Source organism: Amblyomma americanum, chromosome 8, assembly GCF_052857255.1.
Source record: "Amblyomma americanum isolate KBUSLIRL-KWMA chromosome 8, ASM5285725v1, whole genome shotgun sequence".
Taxonomy (NCBI): domain Eukaryota; kingdom Metazoa; phylum Arthropoda; class Arachnida; order Ixodida; family Ixodidae; genus Amblyomma; species Amblyomma americanum.
The window spans coordinates 68,841,350-68,860,432 of record NC_135504.1 but is presented as its reverse complement, the minus strand read 5'-3'; the positions used below and the strand labels follow the sequence as shown (position 1 = coordinate 68,860,432).

The 19,083-nt window shown below is 45.4% G+C and overlaps 1 protein-coding gene and 1 long non-coding RNA gene across 2 annotated transcripts; both read left to right on the top strand.

Moving 5' to 3' along the window:
* The first annotated feature begins 359 nt into the window (after window positions 1-359).
* On the top strand, window positions 360-5,883 carry LOC144101863 (uncharacterized). Its single transcript, XM_077635086.1, has 2 exons — window positions 360-2,232; window positions 5,252-5,883. The coding sequence occupies exons 1-2, from the start codon at window positions 992-994 to the stop codon at window positions 5,547-5,549; spliced, it is 1,539 nt and encodes a 512-aa protein (XP_077491212.1). The 5' UTR covers window positions 360-991; the 3' UTR covers window positions 5,550-5,883.
* Window positions 5,884-10,718: 4,835 nt separating this feature from the next.
* LOC144100409 (uncharacterized) lies at window positions 10,719-18,572 on the top strand. The gene is made up of 3 exons (XR_013307646.1): window positions 10,719-10,935; window positions 14,240-14,337; window positions 18,352-18,572. It is a non-coding gene; the product is annotated as an uncharacterized LOC144100409 (long non-coding RNA).
* The last annotated feature ends 511 nt before the right edge of the window (window positions 18,573-19,083 follow it).

Genomic DNA, 19,083 nt, shown 5'->3' with positions numbered 1-19,083 from the left:
ATGCTTTTTTTTTTCGTTTATCCATCGCTTTTACTCAGAATTTGTAACACTGAATATAGTGCCATGGATTTCTGTAGGGTGTACAGGCACAGTCAAACCCATTTATTTAGCCTTTTTTGTAGTCTTGTACGAAGTACATGTACACGAACGTAGATGCAAATAAACTTGAATTTGAGTTTATTTTTTAAACGCTTTTGAACATCCATGCGGTTAAAGGCGACTGTTGCTGGGATATCGCGATTCTCCTTTGGAGAGAATCCTAACAGGCCAGTTAAAGCAAATATAAAGTTCAGTATCCCCCCCCCCCCTCCTCTTCTGGCACTTCACTGAAATATATTGCACTCTGGATTTCTCCGCAGGTGAGGCGACCGGCCGTGCAAATCTGACAGATCGAAGATTGCCACGTGACCTTGCGGAGACTGGCGCTGTTTCGTTGGCCAACCTGAAGGGTGCCCGAGGTCCGTTCAGCGGGAAGATCATCGATCTCCGTCTCCCTTGTACAGCTTCCCAGTACAGAACGTGCCAAATCGTCGACCACCTAGCTCTCTTGAATGAGTTCCTCTTCAACGCTGGGTTCGAGCTGCGTGAAATATCCGAAACGCGCGGGCAGTTGTCGCTTTCAAGCCTTCAACAGGAGTATGAAGGTTACCAGCACACGGGAAACTTCTTTATACCGGCTACTTTTATTCACTGGCTCCTCACGACCCACCGCTGCATCGCTAGTTTCGATATCACCAGAAACATCGCGAGTACCCAGGAAGCACTTGTTTGCAGTGCGCTTCGGCGAAACCCATCCAAGAAGAGCTTGGGCATATATGCTGAACCTGGCCGCTACAAGCAGCTGTGCACTACCATAGCGAACCTCAGGGACTTGGAGCAACTCGATTACTGGGTATTTTTAGAGCAGTGTTCGCCGGAGCTTGTACACACTTTGTCGACTCTTCTGAGGTCGACAACGTCACTGACTCGTCTGAACATCCAGTTCTTACGCATGTATCCTAAGCATTCAGACGCCTTTCTGGGAGCGCTACAAGCGAATTACTCCTTGAGGGAGTTGTCATTCGCCTCCAGTGTTATCTCAGACGCCGCACCAGCATGCCGTCAGGAATTTACACAGTTTCTCAAGAATAATTGCACTCTCACGACATTGACCGTCTATGGGGATACCTGGGAGTCAGAACTTTGTTTCATACTTGTTCTGGACGCTCTGCGATACAACAAGACTTTGACGAGTGTTACACTCGAGAATTTCACTCTAGGCCAAACAGGCGCTGACCTCTTACCGAGAGTTGTTGCTGACAATAATGTTCCACGCATCTTAGATTTGCATTCTGTACATGCAGACAGAGTGCGTTATTCTAAAGAAGCGCTCTTGCACTGTTGGGCTGCGGCGTTTATGGAGAATAAGGCACTAGAAGAACTCACGCTGCCTCTCGGCATCTGGAGTCCAGACCACTGGACGTTGTTTTTTCGGCTACTTTCTGCAAAGGAAAACGTGAAGAAAGTAGTTATTGCCTTGGGAAATTGTAAACTGCCTGTTTTCAGTGCAGCATACAAACGCCTTTACCTGAGTGGTGCCGTGAAGAAAGTGTCTTTTACACCATACCGCTTTCATAGTGGTGTGGGTATGTCCGATTGTGAAGTACTTTCTCAGCCTAACTTGCGCTCTGAAGGCTCCATAGACATTGTACCAAACATCGACCCAGTGCACCAGCTTACCTCATTTAAAAGAGTCAAAGTCTTGCACTTGGACATAAAGCCCCTCGACTTGAATTCAAGCGTGTCGACGGCAATTGGTGACTTCATCAAAAGTACAGCTAAGCTGAAAGAACTCCGCATTTCTTCGGTTTCTCACGGGGACTCGCGCTTAGGAAATCAAGAAAATTGGAGAGTTGTATTTGAGTCATTGTCTCGAAACACTAGCATAGTAGACCTCGACATAAACATCAATTACCTCACCAAAGAGGGCGCCGAATGCCTCGCGGACGCCGTCAAGCAGAGCAACAACTTTCGCAGGGTAGCCTTTAGGCTTGACAATGCGACAACTGCCTTTGTCTGCCGTTTTTCCCATGGCGTTCAGGACAACTACGCAATCATTAAAGCCAGGCTGTGGTATAGGCGCCCGCAGAGGACTGTAGACAGTGACTGGTTCCATGTCCTGGACACAGCGCGTCGAAACTCCGGCCTGGTGACTCAAGCTTCTCAGTTTCTGTCGGATGCCCGCTGTGACAGGTATGTTTTCGAGGATTCATGCACACTCTTTGTCAAAAGTACACAGGCCAAGGGGTTCTCCTTCTGAGCCCTGCAGCGCGACTCCTTGCACACTCAGAGACCCTAATCTCACGAGGTCGGGAGGAACTAAAGCCCTCGACCGTCCCAAGCTCAGGACTGTCAGATGTGTTTAAGAGCCCCGCTACACCGCTTGGAAGCAGACCCCTCTTGCTCTATATTTTTGACAGACTGTACTACGTCATGCCTGGAAGCATGCATTCTTTGAATGTACAGCGTGCAAAGTACATGGGCACAGCTTTAAGACACCGCGTGACACGTGTTATGTCACTGCATAAGGAGCTAGTCGGACAATTTTGCTGCGACACTGCAGTCTAGGCAGTATGTATTGGCGTTCGGGTATATGAAGGTCCCGTGATACTGTATGTTGCAACTGTGTACGTCTGTATGGGTCAATAGACGAGCCATCACTCATGACTTAAACATTTGTAATATCAGCAAGGCGAAGGAAGCAGCAACTAAACAGGAAGTGACGTCCTTAGATGTGAAAGACGTCAGCCAAACTAGCAATGACGTCTACTAAACGGAAAGTGAGGTCACTAAACTGGATGTCTGTTCTGTTCCACGCCAAGGGGCGCTATGCTATCGCTTCCCACGCCTTGATAGAATTAAGTGTCACCAAATTTTCAACGTTGTCGCGCTAGGGTGTTCACATAATTTAGAAATGTGGGTTTGTATGCGTACACAAGTTGTTTGCAGCTCTGTAGAAGGTAAAGCGGTCTCGTCCAATTACTGACCGTCCTTACTTGAGCACATTCATATATACCTGCTGTCCCAGCTAAGTTTAGCCAAGCTTTAGAAAAGATATCGGGCCGCACTATACTTAAACGCAATTGGATCACTTCGGTATACTGAGAGTCAGCGTATTTCTTATATCGCTTTCAACTGAAAATTCGGGCGACACTTGAGCTGCACTTTAACAGTATGAGGCGATATTATTATTGAGTTCCTTCAGCGTCGTGCAGCGCTCTTTGCACATCACTGCGCAGGCACGCACTCTGCTCTTATGGGCGCCGGTTCAGCACCGAGAAAAAAAAAAGACAACGCGCACTTTGCACTGCTCGCGAGCCATTTGTTGGGGAAATGGTGTTCATAAGATCGCGGGAGCTTTCCGGTGGCTGCCGCATGGCGGCACCACTAGGCCACGTCAAGCTAAGAGGGTAGGAAACGCTAACATGCACTTCGCTACTTGCTAAATGACTGCTTCCTAATCGGAACCTCTCTAATTACATGCAATACTTATTACCACACAGTTGTAAGATGCCAGTTTGCATGAAAGACCGATGCCACTTTACATGAAAGACCGCTCGACATAGATATAAACCATCGCTTGTACCGAAGTCGTTCAAGGAAGCCTGCATTGTCTAAGGGTAGCATATCCGACTAGCACTCTTGAGACTTTGTCTAAGGGTGTATAACTTACTGTGATTTCAGAAATATGGCGTCCCATAGTTCGCAATACACGTCATAATTTTTAATTAGCACATACCACGTGTGTTGGGAGTTTCCCTGCACGGCGCCGGCGACGGACAACGTTGCTTCTTCCGCTCAAGGGGATGCTTAGCGCTATCGCCTTAAGAAAAGTGAGAAATTAACTGTGCAGCTCTTGCGTTTCCTCAGAAAACTGCTTTGCCAAATTTTCGAGTGTTTGAAAATTTTCATCAGTTTTTATTTTGCTTTGTGCTTTAAATGACATTTTTCTGCGTTTATTGCAAAGACCATGAGATATAAAAAAGAACATGACAGCCCGTTTACGTCTCGCGCCGGCAGTTCCAAACGTGGAACTCGTGAGCGGAGTTGTGCTCATTGACGTAGAGGCTGGTGGGCATCTTGAAACTAACACCTGTGATTTGGCCGCGTTCAGCACAGAAAACCACGAGGATGCTTCTTCGGGATAGCGTATGCGGTCTGAAACACTGAGCACGGTTCTTCACAGTACAGGGGCGTTTTGCGCCTGTAGTTTAGCGTCTCGCAGCATTTTTGCTTCCTGGCACCATGCTTTGCCTCTGAAGGTCGCCATTACCCTGCGGCCTCCCTAACATCTCTCGTGAACTTGTCTTATTGCGTGCCCTCAGGTGCACCAACGCAGCTCCGTAAGTGGGCTGAAATATAGCCCTTCACATCAGTTTTCGTCCAGTGTTGTAGAGTTTAGAAGAGCAAGGTTCCGGGCTAGTTGGTAATGCATTGTACTTAGAAACAGCGCGAAGAAACGCGGACACCACGAAGAAACGACACACACGAGCGCTCATGTGTGTCGTTTCTTCGTGGTGTCCGCGTTTCTTCGCGCTGTTTTAAAGTATAAGTTGTAGAGTTCACGCAGCATTTCCTTTAGAAGCATTTTGTTTGTTCAACGTAACTTTTTCCACTCGATGATAAAAAGCAGTACACGACTTTTTTTGTGCATGATCACCGTCCCATACAGCACGTACAGCGCCGACCAATCAACTTGTCGGTATCAATTTGGGCATTGATTATATAGTTACCTTTCGAGATCATTTCTTTCTTGTCTAGTTCACACATTCAGCATTTTGCCCGGTTCACTTTCGAGCCACATGTGTCTCTGTCTACAGTCAGTAGTTGGAATGTAAAATACTAGCTCTGGATGCGGTATACGCTCCAGTGTTTTGAATTTTGATCAGTTCTTGGCAATGAATATGGTGACAGGTGACCGTCGCGCGGGATGGACCTCCTTCATCCCTCCTCTTACGGCGCAGTTCAGGTGTCCACCGAGATAAGTGAGACAGTTACTGCGTCATTTCCCTTCGTCGCAAACCAACTTTTTTTCAGTTCTTGACAAATTTACTGATTACCGTATAGGAGAGTTTCACTTCCATACCCCGCCTTCCAAATTAAATACCTTCGTGAGTTCGCTCAGACCATAAGCGTGAAATAAAAGTACAAAAAACTGCCTTTCGAGGCTGATGTGAACTAAATGAACAAATTCTCTTTAACGCTATCAAAGGCGCTGCGCTGCTGCTGTGGAGGTTGTCTCAAGTCACTCTGCACTAATCGCGGAGTTGGCCGCGGTGATGTCCGTCGATGAGGCCGGCGCTATCGTCATGCTCCGAGACACGGTTAGGAGCCTGCAAGACATGCACGTCTTCATGCGAGCCCTTGGAGTCGTGCGAAACCAGGTTGTGTGCCACCCGAGCAAGGACGGGCGGAAGCAGTTGGTCGACCTCAACGACGACTGCTGGAGAGCAATCCGGAGCTTCCTCGACTACAAAGACGTCAGGGATGACCCGTGGCGACCTCATTGACTCCGGAGGTCGTCACTTTTCAAATAATCGATTTAAATCATTGATCATTCACCTAACGGCGAAGTGTGCTTCCTTTCTCTCTTTGCTTCTGAATAGTGTACGCTAGATTAACGCTGCAGTCACAAGACTGCGTGATTCAAGAGGACAAATCACTGTTTCTACCTGATTTCTACCGCCTGATATTCTGTTTTAGTTTATTGTGCCAAGCTCTGCCACCATGTATAATTGTGTGCCACCACATGTGCCGCCATATATAATGGTTCTAAGTAGATGGGATGTCGGGAAGAATGTTATTCCTTCTACTTGTAATGTGTGTCGAAATAAATATTTTTTCTCTCAATCAGTTCACTTATACTTCGTCTTGTGAACACCCAGAAATGTTCTACTGCTTCTGAATGCGCGGTGCGTGGGCATAGTGGGTGTTATGGTGGGTCCAAGCTTCTCCGGCTCCCTTCCTGTCCGTGGCTCTTTACTCATCAGGGTGAGACAAGTGGAAGTTATTGAATGCAAACACACTGCAAGCACACTCATATCTGTCCCGTCGTAACGAGAGCGTGTAATTGGAGACTTATAGCATAGCGCGCACTGCTGCTGCTTACTGCGTACAGATCATAGCCACTACGCGCGCTGATTTGTCCTCGCACGGCAGGCGAGCGCCCATTAGGCGCCATCAAGGCTACATGTTCGTGTTCACTGACGGGTCGCACTATGAGACAAGAGATAGCTGCACGCACCGTTGGTGCGCATGCGCAGATAGCCTCGAAGACACCACATGACGCCATATGCCGGCCAGCTGCACGAACTCCTGCCACGCCAGGACCAATCAGCAGACGCGAATTGGCGGTGCGCGGCAGGCGGTAAACGACAACAGTACGCGCTAGTATAAAACTCTATATTCGGCCAAGATGCCTTGCGCGGGCTGTTCGAGAGTTTTAAGGGGAATGCCAAGCGCTACCCCGGTTGCCATTCGCAAAGCCGCGACGACGCACTCGCGGAGGTCTTCCTTCCTGTCCTCCGGAGAGACTGCTCTCCACCTCTCGGGACGAGGCCGTCTTACCGGATGCTCTCTAATCTTTTCTCGCAGAGTTAAGCCTGGACTCCATGTACGCGAAAACTCACGCGAACGGGAAGGCGACGGCGGCAAGCGACGAGCGACGCCGTCGCGCGAAGCAAAATGCATGTGTCGCTTGCCGTGTCGCTCGGATCTGCACCCACAGAAAATTTCGCTCGTCGCCCGGAAGTCCCCCACGCGACTGGCCAATCAGAGCCCCTCCCCCCCCCCCCCCCCAAAGCTGTTTCCGGTTTGTCCACGGTTTCTCACGGGTAAGCCGTTTCCGGTCTGTCCACGGTTTCTCACGGGTATATCTCACGAAACCCGCCCGTCGTCTTGGTCATCGCCACCGTCGAGAAAATATTTGGTTTTGCAGCTGAGAGGCAGACCCGCATGATTTACATAATTAAAACAATCTACTTGTTGGGTGCGGAAGGCTAAAAGCATTTGGAGCGGGCTACGCGAGCGGGCGTACTGCAGGGAGAGATGCGTGTCGAGCCGCGGGTACCGGCGCTCGATCCACCGTGCCGCTGCGCTCCAACTGTGCAGAAACACTCGCGGCGCGCATTCTTACTGGTAAACTTTAGTTTGCTCACTTACAATCAAACTGCGGTGACAGTTTATGGGAGTGTTTTTACTAAGCCGGAGTGCACAGGCACCGAACGAAAGCACACCTCCCCCGTGAACCCGTGATGTGACTTCGTCTCCTCAAGCACGCTGTTGGTTACCTCCACTGCCGCTACACCACTGCCGTAGAGGAAATATTCCTTTGGCCCTGACTATGAGGCACACTCACAAAAGTTTAAGGGAGAGAACAGGTTACGGACGTGTTTCTAAGCTTGAGTGCGCAAAGCACGGAGTCCGCTGCGCACGTCGCGGGTTCGCGTTGCTTGCCACCTTCGCTTGCATGAAGGTTGCCCACAAGCGACGGAGTGAGCGTCGCCGTGCCGCCTTGTCGCGTCGCTCGCGTTTTCGCGCACATGGAGTCCAGACTTTATGCACACGCGAGAACCTCGCTTCCGCCCAATACTGGACAAAAGCTCACCGGTCATGCTCTATTTGGTCATCCCGTACAAACGTGCAGCGTTTTCTGCGTTCCTATAAGTTACATCTGTACCATCAGCAAGAAATGAAACGCGAACAAGACAATTGAAGCATGAACAGGAAAATGAGAAGCTCTTAGCGAGGCGAAATTCAGTACTAGCTCAGGTTATTTTAACTTCGAAGGCGCGGATATTCTTGTACACAAGTGTTCATCAACCTCGCTTGCAATTCCTTTCCAAGAGCTAATATGTTGGTGTTTTTGTGTTTCCATCCCAATTTTCTGGTTCGCGTCGCATTCGTAGCTTTGTGACTTTGTGTTTTGAAACAACTTGGTGGTAAGATCTGAGTGTGATGCATTTTGAATAATGCGCATGACCTGCTTTTGCAGTAACTATCTTACTGAAGTTTGACTGAAGTGTTGTTCCCCATGCCAAATGACAAGAATTGATGTGGGAAGCGAGGAGTGCTATGCAATATAATAATTGTGCTTATGATAAAAACTACATCGATTTATGCTAATGAGGCCTACTGCACGACGTTTTTAGCAGATAACATGGAAGACTTCGGATTGAAAAGCCGCTGCGGTCGCCCAGTGGTTATGGTGCACGGCTTCTGACCCGAAAAACTTGGGTTTGATCCCAGCCGTGTCGGTCGCCTATAGATGGAGGCGAAATGCTATAGACTGGTGTACTGTGTGATTTCGGTGCATGCTAAGCGACGCCAGGTCGTCAAAATTACCCGGAGTCCTCCACTACAGAGCCACTGATAGCCTGAGTCGTTTTGAGAGATTAAACCGCATGAAGTTGAAACCTTCGCCTTGGATCGGATGTTTGTCTTGTGCTTCGTTAGGAGTAGGCTTAGGAAGTTGGGGGCATGGCTCCTGCTCTGTCAATACAGAGTGCTTTGCCAGAGATGACAAAATTACTTTCACGTCTCGGCCTTGGGCCGTTTCTTGGCCAATTGCAATGGATAGGGATATTGGAGCGCAGTACATGCTTGTTTGCTGCGGCAGAGCGTGACACTCTGTAATAACACTCAAAAGAACACAAATGAACTTCACGCAATACACCCGGAATACTAAGAGCCAGATCGTGCATACTGTGGAAGACAGGTGAGCCTATACCGTATGGTGTGGGCCTGCCGAAACGACACAGAAATCAGAAAGATTAAAGAACCGGCTATTGAGACGTCTGAAAAAATGCTGCTAAGCTCAGATCTAAATTTCAGGCCGCAGTTCGATGGAGGCGAAACGCAAAAGGCGCCCGTGTGCTGTGCGATGTGAGCGCACTTTAAAGATCCCCACGTGGTCAAAATTATTCCGGAGACCTCCACTACGGTACCTCATTCTCTCTTTCTTCTTTCACTCCCTACTTTATTCCTTTCCTTCCGGCGTGGTTAGGGTGTCCACCACATGTGTGAGGCAGTTACTGCGTCAGTTCCTTTCCTCAAAACCAATTTCAATTTCATTTTTTTCATTGCGATTTTGAAGCAGCCTCTTTCGAACGCAGCTAGCTTGCCAAAGGAACTATGCGGCAAAACAGCCAATCAGGTTGGATGGTCCTATAAAAAATGAGGGAAACATTCCTGACACTGGTAATTAACTGTTTCGACTACATTCAGTCCACCCGCACTCGGCATTATGCACCCAAATCTCAAACACAATTAGGTTTTCATGATTAACGCGAAAAGTAGATAATACTTCGAACATTTAGCTTTGCTTACCTCAAATGTTGTTACAATGTTTATGATACTAGAAAGAACAGAACAGTTCCACTGAAGTTTTTTAATTATCGCTGCTTCGTGCTTGTTGAAAGTCATGTTGGGTTATTTACTGCAACTGTACCATCAATGTTTCACTTTAATGCCTTCTAAATTGTGCTAGATGTGCAAATATTCTATGTTGCTAAATTATAGTGAATTATTTTTTTACATGGGCAACGTGGACTTTTGTCAGACGTCGTCCGCATACATTCCAACAGGCTTTTCCCCCTCACTTTGAATTCAAATGCATTGTAAAAAGGGAATAAATAAATGAAAATAAATAACGAAAATTACATATTGGCTGCTCGTGACACGGTTGGCAGGTTATATACACTCGTTGTACAAAGGGCAAGGGGATGCTGCCTGTTTGCAGCCGGTGAAATCTCGGTTTTAAATCCAATTACGATCGTGAACAAGGGACTCCTAACTTCCCCGTTTTTGTAAGATGTGAGATGTAATTCACTGATTTCAAAATTTACTCGTCGCCTTTGATCGTTGTCTAGATTAAAGTAAAACCTCCTGGAATAACTGATGGCGTAATGCCGTCCCCTCTCCTAGTTCTCCAAATAAGCTGATTTATTAGCTCCTGTGAGTCAATATATTTACAGACTCTCCTTACATATCACTGTACCTGCTGATGTACAGCCTTTGGCAAATGTACTGAGTCCAAACGGTTTGCTTGTAGGCGGTGTGTAATTTGCTGTGCATCGCGTACGTCGAACAAAGCAACGGCGGCCGCGTTGCGAAGGAGGGCAAAAACAAAGGCGCCCATGTCCTGTGCGATGTCAGTGCATTTGAAAGAACCCCAGGTGGTCGAAAATATCCAGGAGCCCTCCACTACGGCGCCTCTTTCTCTCTTTCTTCTTTCACTCCCTCCTTTATTCCTTTACTTACGCCGCGGTTCGGGTGCCCACCAAGACATGTGAGACAGTAACTGCGCCATTGTATGTCCGAAGAAACCAATTTTGAAAAATTAAGAAATCTCTGAAGACGAGCGCAGTTCTCGTCTTCCCTCTTAAATGTTAAGGCATCCACGTACGGGACAAGAGCCTTTATTAGCGCCTGCTTAAGTGATACGCTTTGTGCACCTGTGACGAGATCCGTCCCTAGAATAAGCTTTAACCCGATATAACATAACAAGAAATATACGCACAGGCATTTAGAGGAATGCTCGGCAGAGAGGAACAGGTGCGCGGTCGAATTCGTCGCGCACAAAGTGTTTCATTTTCTTGGGAAGATATAAGCAGCGGAGGGTGATCATCAATAATCGGCCTTCACACAATAGAGCGGCAGAAACCCGAACCACTGCTCTTCATAGCAAAGCCTAGATATACTCGGAAAGTTCTTCACAAGAGTGCGGTGCGACGATTCTGTTTAGCCTGGAAACAAACCTTTCCTTAAATTCTACGCACCAGCCCGCAACTGTTCCAAATGGGCGACGTTACAGCTCCCGATATTTCAAGGATTGTAGACGAGGACCTTTATGAATATACTCGGCGCGAATGTGGTGGCATCCACATCATGAAGAAGGTAAGTTTAACTTTTGCGACGATCTCGTCGTGTTTCCTATTTCTGAACCCCTACAAGACGTTGAGTTAACACCATGGCGTCATTACGATTAAGCTAAAGAGCGTAGCCGCGCAAAGCTCGTCTTGCTGGTTAAATACACCCGCCGCGGTGGCTCAGTGGTTAGGGCGCTCGTCTACTGATCCGGAGATACCGGGTTCGAACACGACCGCGGCGGCTGCGTTTTCATGGAGGAAAAACGCTAAGGCGCCCGTGTGCTGTGCGATGTCAGTGCACGTTAAAGATCATCAGGTGGTCGAAATTATTCCGGAGCCCTCCACTACGGCACCTCTGCCTTCCTTTCTTCTTTCACTCCCTCCTTTATCCCTTCCATTACGGTGCGGTTCGGGTGTCCAACGATATACGAGGCAGATACTGCGCCATTTCCTTTTCCCAAAAACCAATTAATAATGGTTACATATCGTCAGTCAATACTTGGCGGGGCAATTAAACTCTGCCTTCACTATATGACGCCATATTGCGAATGCGTCGCTTCAGCTGCCTGAGGTTCTCTTCGTGTATCACTTCCCCCAGGTACTGCCTGCATATCTATATATGCCGAACTGGTTATTTTCTACGTTTTTCTCGTAGGTCACAGGGAGGCCTCATGCCACTACTCTCGCGGAGGTGGGGCGGTTAAGCAATGCGCCGCTGCAACGGCAGGTGGCTGTTTCAAACGCAGCCGCCAGTGAGGCTTGTGAGACCCTGATTGCTTATCCCGATAACTTCGCGACAAATAATTGAACTGTCACCTGCCACGGCGGCAGCTTGGGATGACGTCACATTAGGTGATCTAGGCGGCAGTTGTGCCGCCTAGATCTTATAACAACGGCGCTGATGACGCAGGATTTTCTGCGGAACGGGGTTATAACACTATCACGTCTTATGTCGTGGGCTGCATGACGATACATATCTTTTCTGGTTCAACACAAGTTATATACGTGCACCTCATGAAGATTCAAGCATATCTGCGTCGATCCTCGTCAGGGTTGATGTCTGGTCTATAGCAGAAAACATGTGAATAACTCAGCGGCATTAGAAGAAATGTACAAATAACAAGCCAACAAGCATGAGATTTCGTGAAAGATAATCTTTTCGAACTTATCTAAATGAATATTCTTCTGGGAAGTTAAAAATTTGTTTAAAAGTTTATTTGGAAAAGTCTTAGTTATGGCGAATTCATTGTTCCTTTGCCATAGACGTAGTAATCATTGGAGAGATCGAAATGTCTCGTGATGGATTATGTTTGGCCGCAAACGACCGAGATAAACATTTTTATGAAAAAAGAATGGTTAATTTGCTTCTGATTGCTGGAAGGGGAGTTTCTCAGTCGCACGGAGTTGTCAGCTCATGAAGTTTTATATAGCACTAATTACGACACCACCTGTCGAAAAAGTAGGTACCTTCTAAACCCTCTTTTGCAAGCATATTGGATGTAAACGAGAAAGTAAGAAACCCCTATGACCAACTGAAATGGCTTGGGTGGCTACGATGCAAAGAACGCAATACACTCCGGGTAATCCTTTGACGACAATAAAAGGGGGCAAACCGAAGTCGCATTCTCTACAGATAGACTGAAACTGCTTTTCGATAGCGTGCCTATAAAAATCATGATAAGCAAGAAAAACTACAGATTTCGCAGAAGCTTCAAAGAGAGGGCTGCTTTGCTGTTGCCAACACTTCTACAGACACGGATAACGTATTTTGAATTTCTAGTAATGAGAGCATGCGCCACGAAATAATATTAGAAGAGTGCATTCATTTATTAGTGTGTTAGCGTTAGAAAGGTCTGTGCCAGTAGAAAGAGCGACCGCCGTGTGCCAGTGGCCAGCGATAGGTGGCACCCTGCCCACCGGGCTATGAACTAACTTATTCTACCTATACGGACTTAGCACACTACCTCAAATATAACGAACTTTCGAGTGTTAGCCTAAAATTTAAGTTTCGTGTGTTAACATCGGATATAAATAACTTTCGTGAGTTACGTCGGATATAAGGACGTTAGGTATGCCGCCACAGATGTAACGAATTTTCGAGTCCGGACCTCAGACGTAACAACCTTAGTTTGTTGTCCTCGGATTCCACGAGCCTAAGTGTATCACTGAGAGAATAACGATCTTTTGTGTCTACCTCGGATGTAAAGAAATTAGTAAGCAGACTTCGCATATAACAAACCTGGGGTACCACATCCGATATAACGAACATTAGTGTGTCAACCTCGGATTAAACGAATGTTTGGCTACTAACAGCTTCAAAATATCCAGCGATGATCGCCTAAGAGATTTTTAATATTGCTGATGTGAGAAACGAATTGACCGTGAATTGCTGACTGCGCTGTGTATAAAAATGTCCGGATCAAAAATTATTCGAGGATTGTCCCTGAACAAAAAAGAGATAGGTATCAGCGCTGATGCATGTTCTCAATTCTCCGGAATAGATATAATCAAAGTAAAACTTATTGTCGTTGCTAGTTTTTGCGACTAAGGTAGGCAACAAAAAAAACATGGTGTGCTTTTGACGATGTCATAAGCTGAAAATTCCTCTAAATGCTTGCACTTACCATGAATTCTTCCAACAATTTAAACGAAACAAGGTGCATCCTCTAGGATTTTCTGCAGTAGACGAGTTCGTCATGCCATTTTCATTGCACCCCACTTACGCTTATAACAGCAGGGAAAATATAACGCTGGCCCAGATCACGAGTAGTCAAATTCTGGTATCGGAAAAACCCTATCACTTTCCACGGTTACCCCATCTTTACACAGACGAATACTGCGTAGCTGCTACAGGGCAGCTGGCCTGAAAACAAGCATTCAGTGTTGTGTGCAGTTACTCTTTCTTCTCAACTTAGTACGGCCACGGTTGGATCAGTCCAAAAAGGGCAAGCTATGAATTGCTTTGCTACGAAGACCAGTTTTTAACATATAAAATTTCAGACTAATCGAGCTTTTAAGTTAAATTTTAAGAAATGCGGCTCACAACAAAAATCCATGGCCAGCAGAGGTATAGCAATATAGTTCATCCACCCATTACAGGAGTAAGCGATGCTAGCATTTAAATGTTAGGCTCTGGTAAAGAAGTTCCCCAGAGGCATCCTAATCGCTGTACTTTTAATTTCGTCTTGTGAATTGTTAATTTTAAAGGTGGCCCGAAAGCATTTAAGAATGGGCCATTTTTTTCTCATGGAGGAACAGTTGGAGTTTCACATGAGGCTTAATTTTTATCTGAAGAGGGAGTTTTACACTGCCGGCATTGTGTTTGATCACAGATGAAACCAGCCCATGAGGATTTCAATTCCGCAGAGTTCGATGCCTTTGATGGTTTAACATTTCGTGTATATATCCGGTCAGCTAACCCACAAGCCGAGTGAGTACTGTAACTCTGTCTTGATTTTGGACCTTGTTTCTAAAAGTTATTGTCCCACCACCTGCATATGAGATACGTGCAATTCTATAGGGTGCCCAATTTTTGCGATACCATTTCCCACACAGATATTGAGGATAAACGCTAGCCATTATGTATTAATAGAATATGCGTCCCATTTACAATAAATTTCCACAGAAAAAGATGCTTACATTAGCTATAAAAGGCTAAAGAATGAAACGCAGGTACCGATGATGCCACTCGTTTTTGGAAGGCAGTTTATGCGACGATTATCTCAGAGTCTAGGCTACTCTACCACTAACTTCCAAGCGGGGATCACAAAATTACTTCTAAGTCTTGCCGCCATGAAATGGATAAATTTTTGAGAAAAAATAATCACCAAATTTAATGTCGAGTTTACTCTACAACGTTTGCAGACTTTTCTGGCGAGCACGCATAATCATAGCCACAAAAGCCAGGCAGTCAATTCTTACAGGGTGCAAAAATTTCATGGAATTCAACCCAGTGTCCAGTGTCAACAGCGGAAAATCGGTGACCGAATCATTGTTGCAGATCACAATGTTGAAATTTAAACCATTTTGACACGACAATTATCTCTTAGCAAACCAACATATACTGCTGCAGACGATCAGAAACACAGTCCCTGCCAAATCTTTATAAAAATTGACGTGCAATTTACGCGTGCACTTTGCTCGTCTGAATGTTCCCAATAGCGGTACGCTATTCTGCTTTTCGATTGCTATGTTATCGCGTACCCAAGCCACTGATCTTCCTCCTTCAGCTGCCTTCGGCCGTCTGAAATTTTTTTCGTCTTTGTGCCCGCCTTTTAAAAATAATCGGCAAATATAGAAGCAAGCCTTAATCTGCGGATGTTACATAAAAAACTGTGAAACTTCAAAATTATCAGATATACCTGAGGGGTCACAATATTGGGGGAGATATTTGTAGCAATCAAATATCACTAATGATTTGACAAGCACCATCGATGCGAAGGAAATGGTGAGCTGATGAGGGTGAAGCTACATTAAATCCAACGGTTCCATGGTGAATTATTGGCTCGCATCACTTTGGCTATTGTAATAGGGGAAATAGTAGCTCCGGTGCCACATATGAATTTTTTCAGAATAATACTTTCAAGTGCTGTGTGCATTTTGAACAAAGTAAAGCACAGTGTAAATACATCCGCTTGCCCGTGTTCATACACACATAAAGAGTTAGACCAGAAGCTCCTCAATTAAAGCGCTTTTCTACCTTGGGACCCTGTTAGTCATTAAGAGTTTTTTGCACTTAATGAGAAAGAAGACTGAACTTTGTGGCACTTTTGGTCTGTGTGGCCTAATGCTTGAAGCAACATTATCGTTGTGTCATCGCAGGAAACATTTCCGTACATTAGAATCGCTGAGCACATAAAAAAATAAAAAAAAATTTGCAACTCCGCATACAAAATAGACCAGAAGTATGCTCATCAATATTGGGGTGGGCTCGAGTATGGACTATGAATACGTTTTTTACATGCCTTTTGGCGGGGGTTGCGCTAAGCACACAATTCTTCATTTATAAAAAAAAAGCATTTCAACTATAAAATTCTTGTTTTGACATGTTAATTGAGAAGATTAGCCGTACAAAGTTAAGTAAGTTAACCTGCTTCTCCCAAATCTAAACAGTTAATGTAAATATAAAACTTTCTAACTGCAACAGTTTTCACAATTATAGCCTGAGCAGCACGCTGAAAATTGAAAGAAAGCATAACAGGCATTTTATAACAATATTAGCTGACATCCGCTTCAATTAACACGCCTATCCAACAAACCTTCCAGAACATTTGAAGGTCAATTTAAGAACCAACTGCGGCGATTCTACGTTGCGTTCCTTGCTTGTGAGAGCACTATTTGACCTTCACCAAATTGGCACTTATGAAATAACCATCTCTGCTACAGTTTCATAATTTTTTTACACGTATAAAATGGGTGACGGAAATATCGTTATTGCTGTTCGATGTTGTGTATACTTTAATTGTCTTGCCTGTGTGGGCATTCCTATACCATTTTAATTACACTTCATGTGACTGAAGTGTTTTGTACTTTTCTCTCAATTCAGTGGTTGAGTGTGCTCAAGAAAACGGTAATATCGGTTGTTGCATAACTGGAAAACAGTTTTTGCGCACATTACTTTTCGTTGTGCACACCATTCCTGTACTTGCACTTAATGGGCGATAGGAACATGTCAAGCTGCTTAAAAAAGCAACTTTTTTCTCATCGCTCTATGTTCGTTTCATTTGATTTGTATTTGAATCGCCATAGGGGCTTGCTATTTGCGCCGCGTAAGTTTTAACTGAGGAGCATTTCGGTACTTCTGTTGGTATACTCAGCGTGGTCCGAGAGGAATGTATAGCAGTAAGCTAGATTAACGCTGACGCAGTCGCCTGCGCTCCCGATTGAAAAGCAAAGACCGATTTCGTACTTTGCCAGAAGTGATGTGAAATGTAACACCTGATTTGTACTCAACGAATGATTACCCCAAAAGTGAACGTATTTTTTCTGGACCAATGGGCACAATTAGTTTTTGTGAAGTTGAATGAAAAATAATCAGTAACGTGTGTGCCTTGGCCAAACAGGTGTCGTTTGGTACACTGCGGTCGGCCTACTTTTTGTTTCCTCTGGAGATACAAAAAGCTCTGATTTTTTTTAATGCACCGCTTCTACCTCACCTTGAAGGATTAGACTCTATGCTTTGCTTTTCATGCACATAGCTGGTGTCAGTGGCACTGCCCGACGAACCGTACAACAAGAGCGCAATGTGCGGAGTGCAGCACTGCCTTCGTTCACAGTGGAGTGTCGTCCCGATCGGGAACTAGACGGCTGCCACTAACAACCTCACCTTGTCGCATACACCAAAAGACCCCTCATTCTGGGGCCCTTATAAACCAGGCTCGCTTAGATGTCCCGTCGAAACGTTGTATTATCTTTGTAGAACCGGCTGCACTACTAATTGTTAAAGTATCCTTACACAGTACAAAGATAAACCAAAATGAAACACAGCGTTTGAGCCGATGGGAGAGATTAATGGGAATACAGCGTCTTTATGACATGGAACAATTCACCGTAATTCATATACTTGCGTTCCTTTCGTAGTACCCTCCATATTCTTTCTGTTTAATTTGCACGCCACTGCCGCATGTTGTGAATGACGACATACGAAGTCCTTATGTTTGGAAACGATTTTATTCCTATAGAATATATCGACAGCATACTTGTCATGGTTTTCGTAACTGGTATAGAGAAAACTTATGAAATATAGAACTCCTCATATGTAACATTTCGCTAAGATAAACAGTGTCCACGGTCAGTGCACAGCAATCTTTCCTGATATTGTATATATGCTCGATAGGTACAGTCACTGTATATTTATTTTAATATTACACCGCCATCTACCAACAATGGCTTTCTAAAGTACGTATTCTTGTATGGCATTCTCTGTAGGCTACAATATCGCTTCTGCGTTTAACTAATTACTATCGCCGACATATAGGATTAAAGTCTAGTTCACAGCATCCCAGCTCTCGCCTTCTCACAAGAGGTACGTGACACCTAATGAACCAGGGCGGGGCGGTGCAGGTGGCGAGCAAACCGGTGCGAGACAGTTTCCGTAATGAAGTAACACAACTAGAGCTAAGAACATTACACAAGGTGCTCGCGGAAAAAGACAGGAATCACTGTGGTACCATAGCGGGGTCAAACACGCCCACAGGATGCCTTATATCAAGAAGGAATCGCCGTAGAACACGCCGCTCATAAAAAAACTCGCATCTCGCATGAGCTTATATGTTATGGCATCTACCAACCACAGACAATGTGCGATTTTTTTTTCCGCCGATATGTTGGCACTGAGTTGGCGCCGATATGTTGGAACTGGCTCTTCACCATTTCAACTCCTTATGATGAACTTCGCCCTGTGGTTTTCTACTACTATATCCCGTTTTGACCATTTCTCTTGTAGGTACAAAATGTCACTCCGCCGTGTTCAGTATGGCTTCGCTGAAATTCAACTAAAGGATGGCAAAGTGGTTGCTACAGTCGGCACCACTCCGGCGGGGCAGGACCCTGTCACCTCCTCTAGAATGGACCAGAAAAGAATGGACGTAATGGAAATGTTTACATTTACTATAAGAGCGATAAGAAATGCCGCGAATAAGGAAACACTACAAGTGAGTACCAAGGCGGGTTCATTTGGAATATATCCATTCACGATAAAAAAAAACTGGCAGCATAAATTTGCTCTTTATTTATTGAGGGTGGCATCACACATACTTTATTCTACTTAGACATATTCGTCATATTACAATTAAGAAAATGTACAAGCTAACTAGAGCTTCTGAGATGAAAAAAATTATTCTTAGTGCAGAAACACAAGTTATAATGCAAAACTCGAAAGATCGCGTCCAACAACAGCCACCTTCCACGCACATAAAATATCCGCCTAGACAATCCTTATGACAATCCAACGTAGTTTTCTTTCAGCCACGCCAGACATTATTTATAAACTTCGGAATCTCTAGAATACCGTACAAGAACGTCTTCCTGGGCGAGTTGGTAACTGTACATCTTTGGTTACAGGCGCGAAAACAGACACAACAGGCGCTCCGTCCCGTCTTTCTGCCTTGTGTTGTGTCTGTTTTCGCGCCTGTAACCGAAGATGTCTAGAATACCACGAGACTTCGGTGAAGATAAG

Bases quoted from the DNA above. Each gene is read 5' to 3' on its own strand.
- LOC144101863 (XM_077635086.1), top strand. From the start codon at position 992: ATGTATCCTAAGCATTCAGACGCCTTTCTGGGAGCGCTACAAGCGAAT. The intron at 2,233-5,251 runs GTATGTTTTCGA...ACGCTATCAAAG, and splicing joins TCGGATGCCCGCTGTGACAG to GCGCTGCGCTGCTGCTGTGG.